Source organism: Tauraco erythrolophus, chromosome Z, assembly GCF_009769465.1.
Source record: "Tauraco erythrolophus isolate bTauEry1 chromosome Z, bTauEry1.pri, whole genome shotgun sequence".
Classification (NCBI taxonomy): Eukaryota; Metazoa; Chordata; class Aves; order Musophagiformes; family Musophagidae; genus Tauraco; species Tauraco erythrolophus.
In genome coordinates, this window is record NC_141496.1 from 25,389,398 (window position 1) to 25,403,374 (window position 13,977).

At 37.4% G+C, this 13,977-nt stretch overlaps 1 protein-coding gene across 1 annotated transcript in view; it reads left to right on the forward strand.

Annotated features, from left to right (window-relative positions):
• Nucleotides 1-13,977, forward strand: part of RNF180 (ring finger protein 180) — a 68,442-nt gene that overhangs the window by 40,742 nt on the left and 13,723 nt on the right. The window contains exons 4-5 of the mRNA XM_086629819.1: nt 5,817-6,042; nt 10,807-10,932. Coding sequence (XP_086485945.1) covers nt 5,817-6,042; nt 10,807-10,932 — 352 coding nt within the window. The remainder of the gene's footprint in view (nt 1-5,816; nt 6,043-10,806; nt 10,933-13,977) is intronic.

The following is a 13,977-nucleotide window of genomic DNA, read 5'->3' on the forward strand; positions in this document are numbered from 1 at the left end:
CAGCTAACCACGCAAGTTGTAATGAGATGCGTTTGTGAAGTGCTCAGATACTAAAATAATAGACTGGATAATTATCTCAGGCCGGCATATGATAACCTTGTAGAGTTACTGTCCTGGCTCTGTACTATGTGTAATGTTTGGATACAGTGAACATTAAAAACCTGACGTAATTTTCTCAAGTATGACCTATGCATAATAATTCAGTAAACTTTAACTGGATAAGAAATTTAACTTGCCTGTGTTGTTCACTATGAGATCATTCAGGATTAAGAAAAGATTGTAGTAATACTATTGTAGCCATCATTACCTAAAGATAGAAACACTTTGAGGCTGATAGAAGTTAGTATATCTACATACATTTGATTAAACAAATCAAATAAATCATATTTGATTAGGCAAACTGCTAGAGTATGGAAAAAACAGTTTGGAGGGACAAAAAGTCTCTTCAGGTCTGAAAGGCAGTAGCCCTCATGTATAAACATGACCTCAGAACAAGCTTTGATAACTCAAATAGAAAGCGAAAGGAAATTAGAGTGTTAAGGAGCATACCTTCTCAGAGAAGCAGGAAGATATGTAATTTACTTTCTCTGGTACATGAAAGAGGCTAACTAGAGGTTAGAGTGCAAATATCTCTTAAAATATACTGATTTCACTTTCATTGTTCTATTCATTTATTGTTGTCTCTTTAGAGCTCCATATACAGAAAGTATAGGTGTCCTGTCAATAGTTGCCTTAGAAGCCTTGGTCTGCAAAGCACTTAATCACACAAGATAAACAACTCCACTGCCTAGAGCTACTTCTAAATGATACAGAACAAAAAAAAAATGCACTGTTAGCTTTAAACAAAAGTTCTCTAGAAGAAGAATGAAGAAAATGTCCTTCAGTTGTTTTCCTTTGAGCAGTTTATCCAACTCAAATGCAGCAGAGAGGGTCTGAAGGGAGTACGTGGCAGTAGATCGCTCCAGAGAGCTGCTTAGGCTGTTTTGCTCTGCTTTGAAGTTTCTGGCTTGCCTTTGGATTTTTCTGAAAGGTTATACAGGGAGAAATTTAGAGTGCAGGGAGTTCAGACTGAATTATTGATTTGTACAGATATTTAAGCCATGGGCATTGGCACCTCTGCCCTGTTACGATTTATATGTTTCAAGCTTAGGTTTGCCAGACACCTGAGAAAATGCCATTTTGCATTCATCATACCAGTCAACCAAAACAGAGTGCTCAAAGGCATGCAAACCTCAGTGGACCTTATGGCCTGATTTGGAAGAACTTCTACTAGTTTAGCTAGTAACAATTTTTGGTAGAGTTTTTCCTACATTTTAAAATTTGACTTGAATATGTTTTCTGAGTTTGCTTTTGAAACTCCATAAAAAGTCACCAATTTAGTCTGCAGAAATTAGGCTAGATAAATTCTATTCAAAGCAACGTAGCGCCTGCAGTCTTTCCCATAGCGATGGCACTCATTTCAGTGTCTCTACTCAATCTAGTTGTCAATTTTTATGAAGTTTTGAGGAAGCCAGTATACTTGAGGTCACAACACTTGTGTCAGATTTGGTTATAATTAACTAATGGGTTCAAAAGCTGTTGTGGGATGACGCAACAGATGGATAGACATGGCACTCCCATAAGCTGCATTTCTGTTGAAAATCAGGCTAAACTCACTGATTTTTTTTTCCAGCAGCAACTAAGAATTATTTATTTCTTTTTGATCCATTTCTGTACAAAACAGGATCTATATTAATTCTTTCAAACTCTTTCAGACCTGGAGTGTATGATTCTGATTATATAGTATAAGTGAAGGCTTATAGTCTCTTTTAGGGATGCAAATCATTATAGATTTATTTACATACAGCTTATGAATAATGTTGAACAGTTTACCGAGAGGCAGCTTCCAAGAGAGCAAAGGAGAATATGCATACTCTGCCCTTTCAGAATGTGAGGTATGCAAATGTGTAGCAAATCAGGTCTACCTCCTGCTTTGTTAGGGTGAAAAGGTGGCTTCTTGAGCCTCCCACACCACTGTTCCCCTTTTGAGGTACTGTTTGAGGTACTGTTCATATAAGAGAACAGTGAAGGAGTTACCTCCACAAGGAGACTGCAGTTTTATCCACCTTTACATTTAGCATACAAAGAAAGAATTTTTTTTCCCCTCCTAACCAGTCTATGTAACATCTAATGGAATGTGTATTCTGAGTACCACATATGTCAGTATCTTTTAGTAAGGAATTACTGAAAAAGATTATCGTTGTCCAGTAGAGCACTTTTTCGTAGTTTGGCATCTTGGGGCAAATGTTATATATGCTTATTTAGTTTTATCCCTGTTCTGGTCATACTCCCAGATTTGAATCTGAACCTCCTTTTACTGATAGCATACATATTGAATCATTTCTTGTTAGTGTCTACATCCACTGATTCTAGCTCTTTCACATGATTACAGGTAAATCTTACATTATGTGTTATGTTTTTCATTGGTACATGTGTTCTCTTTGAATGTGGGACTGAATCAAATAGTTTCACGTAATCCAGCCAAACCATGTTAGACTCCTTGTTAGTTGACATTCTTTATAGGCTTTTCAAGCAGGAGCTGATCCTCTGCTGCTCTTCTTTTTTCTTTCGTTAACATCCTTTTGCCGTCCAACCAGTGCAGTATCAGGGGCTACCTTCGGGTGATACAGTCCGTATTAGCAGTTTCTAAGTGACTCAGGAAGATGTCAACTTAAAGGCTTTTACCTTTCTTTCATTTCTTAGGAGGAGTAGTTTTGCTTTCAAGGTTTTCCGGTTAGCATTTGGCAGTCTTTTACTCCCATCACTGCCCTTGATGTCTACGTGGCCTTTCTCAATTTTGTCTGTACTACAATTCTGCAAGAACAACATTCTGGTTTATGCTTGTAAAGCTTTTGAACACCAAAGCTCTGGCTCTAGTTGGAACATACAGGCACTGCTTAATTGCAAACGAAAAATAATGCCTGTTTAAATTACTGTGCATTAGCTTCCTGCATAAGGAAGTTACTCTGATTTTAGCTTTGCAGTGTTAGGTGATGCCATGTGCCTAGATAGGTCTTCTGAGAAGGGGCGCAAAGCTGTAGAAAAGACAGCTCTGCCTCTGATCCACTTAGCAGATTACTCTTAACTGGAGTCTAGTTTGCACATTAGAATAATTTTGATCTTTCTAATTGCAGTTGGCTCTGAGATTCTCCTGTCTGTGCATCTTGCCATGATTACAAACCTATCTCAGAACCAACCATTACCATTGAGTCCTCAGCCATTTTGCCTCTAGCTCCCTCATTTACTTAATTGGCTCATGCAAGATGTTTAACTTGCAGCCAATGAGACAGACAGCTTCTCTATATGCATTGTGTATTTCCTTTCCAATACGTGCTCATTAAAGCCAGTTAGCAAAAGCTTGCTTCTGCCCCCTCCCGCCCCCCTCTTTTGGTTTTGTGCTAGCTTTTAATTATGATTTTGTCTTTACATAGAATCATTTCAGTTGGAAAATACCTTTAAGATCATCAAGTTCAACCGTTAACCTAACACTGCCAAGTCCACGTTTAGATTGGAGAGGATTATTCTTGTCACGATGTATTAGCAATTCCTGATTTCTGCTGAAATCATCTCTGTCATGTGTTAAGCTCAGACTACTTTCTTCACTTTCTGTGCCAAATTATTTTCTACTTTTTGTCAAAGGAACAGTATTATAAAATTACCTAGCTGTAATCAGCTCTCAGTTACCTTTTGCCATTCTATTCTGGTGCACGTTGTCTGTGCTGTAAGTGTGGAGACAGTCTGGGTTAAAGAGTGTTACCGATGAGTTGTAATACAGTGCTGCACTAACACTCTTTCCTACATCGTGGAGCTAGAAGTCCCAGTTGTTACTGTCTGGGACTAGCTTCTGTAGATGCTAGAGAAGCTAGAAGCTAGTCCCAGCCAGACCTACACTGGCTGCTTGTCAGTACAGCCTAGTTGCAGTAAATTTCAGTACATGGTGAAGTTTTCTGGGCCCGTCTCAAGTCTAGCATGGAGAAAATCCAGCTGGAGTAATAAGTGCTGAGGTAAGTGCTACAAGAGCCACAGTTATTGATGCTTAGGGTGGCACAAGAGCTTATGTTTGGACACAGTGCTAAACCCAAACTGTCTCCATGCATTTGTGTCACAGCAGGCCAGAATTTATAAGCCCTCTTGGCACCTGGTGTTCTGGAAAGTGATGTGAAGGCTGAGCCAGCATGGCAGGACGAGCGCTTATCCAGAACTGATAAATTCTGGGTAAATACTGCTGCTCTGTGTTTTCAAATGCGTTCCACAGTACCCTTACTGTTAGGGCTTATTCGTTATCTGCAGTGTTCAATATCCCAGGTAGCAGAGGACTGACTATAATGAGAGACAACAGAAATCCAAACCAGTAAGCTGTCGAAGTAATCACTTCTGAAACAGATTTAGGGACTCCTGTCTCTACAGCAGGCACTAAACCCCCAATTATCATTAATATTTGGTATACCACTATCAGGCAGGGGTTGTCTGCCATGGACTGTGAGTGTCAAAAGTGGCCTGTGTAATATACAGCTAGTTGGTGTGCAAATTAGATGCAAATCAAGCGCCTGCTCTAGCACAGAGTAGTATTTATTGAGTAGAAGGGCCATCAACAGCTGTGCTTAATGTCAAATACAGGTGTCTGGAAGGACTTGCAAGACTAGCTTTGCAGGACTAGCAAAGAGGTAGGTACAGAGTAGTGGTTGAGCAAGGTCCATGAGGTTATTTGGTATGTATACTGGAGCTTGGAAGAAGTCACTGGTACTACAAGGCAGCTTAAAATTAGGGCACTTAAAGTGAGATAATTAGGCAAGGATTGGGAGTTTAGAACAAGGGGCATGAGAGAAAGAGTTTTGACACCTAGCAGTGTCTGACAACCTCCTCTGTCTTGGGTCTTTCCTGGTGAGTCTCTTGGATGTTGGGCTATGTTGGGTTCTGTTAGCTGTGAAACAGGATGGATAGAGGAGCTAGAGCAAAGTCAACATCTCTTGTGTAGTCCTATAGAGATGAAAAAAAATATTTTTTTTTGTTAAGCCAAAAAATCTGGATGCCATTAGTATTAGATCTTCAGATTAGGTGAAAAAGTTCAGTTATTTTACAAGAGCAAAGCAGGAATCTGGCAATATACACAAATTGTTAAACTCATATGGCACGTACACCATTTGGGAAGTCCAGCTATGTCCCCCTACAAATGTATCAGTGCAAAGAAATTTGGAGCATACATGCTGGCAAAAACAAGTAGTTGCCAAAGACGTTAAGAGTTCCTAGACTTTCTACTCTAAGGTATGAATTCTGCATTGTAGTAATAAAGTTGTGGCTTGTTTGAAACTATGAGTCATTATTCTTGCTGAAACATACCCATCACAAATTACCTTTCAAAGGCAGAACAAACCACAGGTTATTTTTAGACATTTTTGGCTTGTTTTGCTTTTTCTTGGCAAAGTAACCAGGTATTTTGGTAAGAAAGTTACAAATAAATTGTTAAAATTCATTTTAAAGAAGAAATCTGATCATAGTACAGTTTTACTCAGCCTTTTTGGTTTTGTTATTTCCTTCTTTTACTGTCTCATATGATATTTGTTCTCCTTTCCTACAGAGTGCTCATTGTGACATTCCTGTCTTACCAGTATGTTTCATCATCTCATTAAAAGTAACCTGTATTAAAAATTAAGAATATCACCAGTGTGTACCAACACCTTAAGTGTTATTTAAAGTCACCTTCCTGCCGATTGGTTTATCCAAAATAGTTATGAGCTGAGCTGTGAAAAGATGTCTTCTTTTTTTTTTCCTTCTTGCAGACTGCAAATGATAACCAGCATACAGACGATGAGCATGAACTCAGAGGAGATAAAGAAAGCTATCTCTGTGCAGTGTGCCTGGATGTTTATTTCAATCCTTACATGTGCTATCCATGCAACCACATCTTTTGTGAACCTTGCTTAAGGATGCTTGCCAAAGACAATCCAGCCAACACTCCATGTCCACTGTGTCGCACCACAATTGCCAGAGTCTTTTTCCAAACAGGTATAAAAATGAAAGTTTTTACAATACAGAAAAATATTTTTAGCTTTCCTTCCTGTATTTCTGGCCTGAATAAATATGTAGTTGAAAGTATGGTAAAACCCTGCTAACCAAATATAGTCATAAAAAAAAAAAGAAAGAGAAAGAAAGAAAGAAAAAGAAAGGAAGAAAGAAAAAAAAGAAAGAGAAAGAACGAAAGCAAAGAAAAGAAAGCAAAGAAAAGAAAGGAAAGATGTGCAATGGGCCACATCTAAAATGCATGCAGAGTAAAATTTGGTGGTGTTAATCCGCTGTGAGGTTTTCTTTGCATTTAGCTCTTCTTAGGACTATTCCACATAGGCATTCTTCAGTGGCAAGAAACTATTTTGGATGCATATTTGAAAACTTTTTTATTTTTGAGGTGAGGTTCTGATTTTTGCATTTCTTTTGTTTCCTCTTGCTAAATAATCACAAACTCCAAATATAATAAACATTTTCTCAAAATATCAGAAAAGCATTTTAAAAATTACTAACTTAATGACACACACAAAAAAAGAGCTCTTTTCTTGGTTTTATGGCTTTAATTTAGCTACATTTAGCTATTTAGAAAATAAAGGCTGGCAGAACTGTAGAATCCTCCTAACTAATCTGGTTTTTAAATTCTCCCTTCCTGGCCTCTTTCACCTTCATCTCTAGTGCTCCTGACTTTTCGAAGTAAGAAAACATGGGTAAGGGGTGTTTGATGTCAGAACAGGTACAGGGATAGAAGAGGGTAAGTAGTGCTGTAGATGGGATACCTGGAACAGCATGAGTCAGTCTTTTATGCCTAAAGCTTAAAAAGGTAAATTCAAGCACCATGGATAAAATTGCACCATGGTATCTGAAGCTAGGCCCTTTACAGCACTTAAAACTGTGCATGGACAGGTCACAAAGTAATGGAAATGACTCAGCCATGCAGGAGAGTTTGTTTATTTTTACATGCTAGAGAGATCTTGCAGCAATCCGCTTTAAACTGGGAGAGTGCTGTGATGATGACAGGTTGGGGATGCAGATTAAAGTAGGATTTCACATTGATCAGCAGAGCTGCCCAGCTTCTATTTCTGGTTGCGCACAGACTCTTCCTCTGCACAGGCACAACTTTGTATAATTTGATGGCAAACCAATTTGAGGAACTGAGTGGACTAAATAAGAACACATTTGGGTGGGAAGGAGGCATTTTTTAGACAAACTAATTGCTCTAGGATGGTTCACTGGGGAGCTGCTGGTGGCCAGGGATAGGGACTGACTATGTCAGCACTGCAGCAGAGAAAATGGATGGAAAGCTGCAGCGTGAGCACTCTCAGCACCCTGCCTGGCTGGTGTATAGAGGTTTCAAGCTGTTCTCATTTCATTTGCTTAATGCTTGATGCTCCTTTGAATTTGATGTACAGATGAAATGTGTTTCACCAGTAGAGAATTACTTACAGTTGTTTTAGGGCTATTTAAATTTTAAAAAAGCTATTTAGCAGATTTGCTGCAGTAAAATACTGCTGGGAGAGCACAAAGAGGTAATACAGATACTTGCTGAAATGTATTTGCAAAACTTTTCAACACATTTAAAGTAGTCATTTAAGTGAAATATCACCAGGATTATTTGTAGCCTTTGAGTACTTAATATACAATATGTTAAAATACATGATGGAGAGGCGATGAAGAAGAGGGAGCCGGACTCTTCTCAGTGGTACCCACTGACAGGACAAGAGGCAGTGGGCACAAATTGAAACACATCAAATTCCATCTGAAGACAACCAACCAGTTTTTTCTTGTGAGGGTGATCAGACAGGTTTCCCAGAGAGGCTGTGGAGTCTCTGTCTGTGGAGACACTTGAAACCCAACCATGCATGCTCCTGGGCAACCTGCTGAAGCTGACCCTGCTTGAGCAGGGTGGGTTAGACAGTTGATCTCAAGACTTCCAACCTAACCCATTCTGTGAAAATATTAAAAAGGGTTTGTGTTTTTTTCAGGAAAAGGATTTGTGTGGCTAAAGAGTAAATACAGTGTCATAAATATGTAAATAGAGAGCCATAACAGTTTATGAGATGTGTTTAGTATTAACGACTTCAGATAAGAGAAATCCATATGGCCTTACAGCAGCTATTTTTATATTGCTATTCATTATATAGCAATACATGCTTGGCTTAGCAATATATTTGAAAATAGACACACTAAATTTACTTTGTTTTATTATACGTATATTAAGAAAAATATTTTGTAATTTCCCAGTGCATGACACGTTAAGCAGCTTTTAAATCAACCAAGAAATACAAAAGATGATAATATATCATCAGAGAAATTAGTCAAATGAACACATTAAGGAAGATGGATGGTGCCAGACCAATGTAAAGGGTAGTAAACACTTTTTTTACTCAGGTGATTTATTAAGCCTTTTAAAGGTTGTGCTAAAGTCACTGCTGCTATAGGTTTGTGCAGCTAGCAAAGCAAAGTAGCTAGCATTCTTTACGTATTTCTCTAGTCCTACAGCGGGGATGTCTTGCTTCCCTCACTAATTTATTCTGGATACTTTCTGCAGCTTTCCTTTTGTATAACTGCATTTTATTTTACAAGGATATCTCAAAAAGAAAACATTTAAGGATATATTCAGAAGTTCACTTTTTAGCTTGTACAGTTTGCAAACTGAACATAACTGCAACAGAAGGATGCATGTGATGTCAAAAAAAGATGAAGGCTGACAGGTCAATTATCCACCAATTATGGAGAAAAAGAGTGCTTAACCCAGAGCTACAAAGCAGGATGTGACCCGTGAGGATGCTTTCTCTGGCCTGTTGCCTTGATCAAGTGAGCCTTTTCTATTGGTTTCCTTGAGAGTGAGTTCTAGTACAGATAGGTTGCTCTGATGGTGTCCACCGTGTGTTCCCGTCTTTCTTAAAGGCTTTCTTAAAAGGTGTTCTCTCATCTGGATAAACTCACATCTAGTCAGCTGGTAAGGTGCCCAGCATACACCTAAGGCAACAGCTTTTGATCCGATTGCAGCAACCCATTTCTAGTGACTCTGTCTTTTAAATGCCTCTCCCATGAGGGGAAAGAGTGAGTCAGGGCTTGGCTCATACACTTCCATTCATATAAAGTTTCGTTCATGGTAAGTATTTCCAAGAAAGGCCAGATCTGTTGCTCACGTACAATAAATCCACCACTTCGGAGAAACGCAGATTCAGTGTAGTGGTTGTGCATGGGAGGTCCAGGCAGGAGGTAGAGGTAGGGTCACATATGTACAGGAAGACAAGTGGCCTGGCCAGCCTGAAAGGATCTTTCATTAAAAGCCTAACCAAGCAACGTTCTAAGAACTGAGTCGATTTTTATGGCCTGTAGAAAGAAAGTAAAATATTCTCTGTTGATGCTGTGAGAGGCAAGCAGAGTCTCACCAGAGGCTATTTCTCTGAATCCAAATAGTGCTTCATCCAGATACGTTCAGTAGCATAAAAGCCCTAATATCAAAATTAAAAACTGCTAGTGAAAAATAGACAGCTTATTCCTTTTATAATTAGGAGAGAAAATGGCCTGTTTCTGTCACTGACAGAGGTTTATGGGTACAGTAGTGCTGTTCTCACATAATGAGATAGAAGGATTCAGAGATTTATTGACTCTGCATGTGTTCTGTAGCCTCATTCCACCTGCATTCTGACATGGCGAGATACAGGATAATTTTTAGAATAAGACTAGCGTATTTGGTTTTGCTTCAAATCTGCTAATACCTTCCTCTTACATAGAAAACGTTACTGCAACCAAAGGATGTTAGGAATTTTTTCATCTTTCTGGAGCCTGCTCACAAAAAGCTTAGCTTTGTCAAATTTGCCAGAGAAAAAGATTTGATCCTCTCATAAAATACTGATTATTGAAAAAGTATGTAGAATTGCGGTGAACTAAGTAAGGTAATTATACATAAGCCTTCTTAAAGATCTATGAAGGGCCTTTTCTTTCTTTTAAGGTACAGCAAGAATTATGGTAGTGGCTGCTATTAATAGTATTTATCTGGAGCCATGGTGGTTTGAAGGGCCAAAATGAGGGAGTTTGACGTTTTCCGTAAACCACTAGTTTGGCAACTCTGTCTGTTATCAGCAGATCACTTCTTTTCTGTGGTAGGAAAATATGATTATTTTTAAATTGTTTTCCATTGTTGTGTTGCTATGTATAGGTTAGTTTTGACGGTTTTCAGTTGCAGTTCTTGTAGATATTTCCCCAAATTATATCCTGAAAGATGATGATTTTTTGAGATTAGTAAGTTATGTCAACTCTTGTAATGTGTCATTAATCATGCTACAAATGTGTTCTTAATTCCTGTTGACCTACAACATCTAAAAAATCTCCAAAAAATATTTCACTCTTCCCCTCTCCGTGCTTTTCTGTTACTGACTGATAGTGTTAAACAAAAGCCAGTTTGAACTGAGAATTAATACCACAGTTTGATAGACGTCATTTTCATTCATAGAGGTCATCATAGTTTTGTAAATTAAATACTTACAAAATGTACTTCATTTTGCTGGAATTTGACATCATCTTTCCTACATGCTTTTTTTCAGAGGAACAGAATCAAAACTGAATGTTGAAGACTTGTTCTTGCTATATCTGAAAATGCTTGGGTTTATGTGATTTTAAAACAATTTAAGAGATGTTATAATAAAACAAAGGGTTACACAGTAGATAAGGAATTTTTATTTTGTAGTATAAAGATAAGCAAATTATTGCTATATTTACAGTATTGATATATACATTCTTTCCCATTAATTATTGTAGAACTGAACAACTCAATCAAATCTTTTTTCCCCACGGAATATTTGAAGTTAAAAGAAAATTTTCAAAAATCAAATTCTGCAAAATGGCCTCTACCAAGCTGCAAGAAAGCCTTCAGAGTTTTTGAAGGTAAGTTTTTTATTTTTTCCCTAGACTAGGCTCAATCTTGAGGTATAATACTTAAAAATAAGTCTCCATCTAATATTTGCCATAGGAAATCAGAGATGGGTGTTTATTAAAGTTGAGCTAAGTTAAATTCTCCTGAGTGACTCATCCACAGTGCTCTGAATCTAAAGATAAACTGCAAAATTGTAAAAAGACAACTTGTGTGTACACCTTTTTTTTTTTTTTCTTAAATTTTTATTTTTGTATGTTATCAGGGTAACTGAAAGTAGTTTCCTGTTTGGAAAAAATTTGGTCTGCATAGTAGAATAAAGAAAATTACTGTGGAAAAAAAGTTACTAGTTCTGAGTATGGTCAATAAAGAACTCTCCAAAAAAAGTCAGAATCAATCTTTTATGAAAGAAGCCATGTAAAAAAGTTTGAATAATGTCATATATATTGCTCATTTTATGTATACGAAATGGAGTAAAGGGAGAGTGTGTTTTGGCTTTGTTTTCTGCTTATGGTATGAAGAATGCTTAGTCCTCTCCGTGCTACTTCAACACTTAAACATTTTCATGGCTATTAACTAGTTGTTAACTGAAAAATATTTAAGTTACATTACTGAAATGTGGGATTCACTGTTTACCCACATTCCCCTATTTTCAGTCTAATGGCCTTTCTTCACCAGGCCTCATCTACATTTATATAGTTACTTTCTGTAGTGCTGAGTCTTGCTAGCAGATAGCTTATTCCTGTTTGTGAGAACAATAGATTGCCTCTAAAAGTAGATGGAAAAAATAAAACAGGACATCCTTTTTATATTCCTTTTGTGAGTCTACTCAGGCCTTTCTGCAGGTCAAATTTGATAAATTCTGGTCCTCCACTTACAAAACTCTGTCACACAAGGTCATGAGTTGATACCGAAAATAACAATAAGTGCTCTTAGCTATCAAAAATAAGCAAACTTGAGAAATTTGAGGACTGGCAGATCATCTTTGGTATTACTCAGAGAGGAAGGTGTTGGCAGGAAAAACAAAGATGAGTATTTCTTTTCTCTAACAGCAGTTAATGTAGTGCGGATGATGATGGTGAGCTTACTGATTTATTGTAATACATTACTTTGTTTGTGACATAGTTCATACATGTTCCATAGTGTAATATGTATTATGTCATAAACATGAATTGCTACCATGCTGAGCTTTGTACAAACCAGATCTGGAAAGGTCATACAGCTTCAGTATTGTGCTACCTGAAAATTGGATGTGTCGTTCCACAAAAGTAACTCAGGATGCTGGATTTATGTGGTTCCAAAGGACAGCCTGAAAGTTCCACACTGAATGCGAGCATGGGTAGGTGTAGTTAATAGGAAACCCGAACGACGTAGCTGTCTGAAACTTTGGGTTTGCCTTCTTAAATATTAAGTGTCACTGCAATTCTCTCTCTTCTGACATTTTATTTGAATAAAAGCTACTGTAGGATTTGTGTCAGTTCAAAACATAAGTGTATAATATTTTCTTATTGAGCTGCTTTTTTGGGCTAACATCTAAATTGTGCTTGGCAGCATCTAAAGTTCTATATTTGGTGTTCTTGACTTTGCTTTTGTTCCTCGCGTCAGGAGGCTCCCAGGGACTTTACAGGCATAGAAGAATTCTGACACCATAATAGATGCCCTCCCAAAGAGCTGCTGACAGCAATATATCATTTGATCAAATTTAGTATTGATCAATATAAATATTATCAATTAAATAAATATTAATTATCAATATAAGTATTCTTGAATTTGACCAAATATTGTATTTGATCAGCTGGGGGGATGATGCAAAGAAAACATGAATTTGCAATGTGATTTTTAGAAATGTCCATTAATAAAAAGTGGGAAAAATAAAAAATTATGTCAATGCTGAATAAAGTTTGAGACCATGATGAGTAAAAGATTTAATGAAGACACAGTGGAAGAGAAGTGGCAAATAGATAAAAAATTAATGAGTAAATTCATAGAGTAAGAATATTCTGAATAATTTTTTAAATCAATTTTTCATATAGATTATTTGTGCACATACTGCAGAAAGTTAAATACTTCAAGTTGCTGTTTGAGATTTCCTGGTTTTCGTTGCCTGCACTGTCATGGCAAGGAGAGAAGTTGTCCACAAGTTACATTCACTGTTAAGACACAGTTTATCTAATGCAGATATAAACAAAAGTGATTACAAATCCCTACATTAAAGGCAAATGTATGAAAATTGCCATAACTATGATACGTATGTCATACAGGTAGAAAACTTACCTTTGAAATAACAGGAAGACATGGTCTAGAATGATGATCTCTAATATCAGTGAGAGCGGTAGGGGGAAAGAAGCTACTTAGATTAATTTTTGTTTAATTAGGAAGGTAACAGCCTAATAAGATATTAGAGTTGCAGAAGACAAAATATAAAGACTGGGAAGAAGAACGGAGTGGGTACATGAGTAAAGCGACTGGAGTGAAAAGAGATATGATTACAAGGCTTAGAAAGCAATGAAAACATACAGTTTTGAATATAGAATAACTTCCTTTCATAAGACAATACTGCATTGTCGAAGAAGAAATTCTGTGGCCCTGGCCTTCCTTCCTCATTTCTTTAAGTTGTTTGTTCCTTTGTCATACTACTTAAGACTGCAGTTGTGGGACTGTGCAGTGCTTCTTCACCAAAAGGCTTTCTTTTTTTAGCCAGGATCCCTCAGATTCTTCAGTATAGCTTGTGGAATCACAAAAAGCTAATTTGCACACATGCATTTCTCACAAGATGCGTTTACAGTCTACAGTCTTCACAGTAATTGAATTTTCTGCCTCAAGGAGACACACATTACTGGGAAGTGTTGCCTTTGAGCATCTGTTATGCCTATAGTACACTAAGACAGAAAACAGAATCCAAGCACTGCTGCTTCGCTGTGTCTTAGGTCAGCTGCACTGACAGCAACTTTGTAATTTTGCTGATCTGTCAGCATTTGGACCCTAATGCTTGCACCCATTTTTCTTGCCCACAAGTCCTTTCAGCTCCAACAGGACACTGTTAAGAAAGATAAGACTGA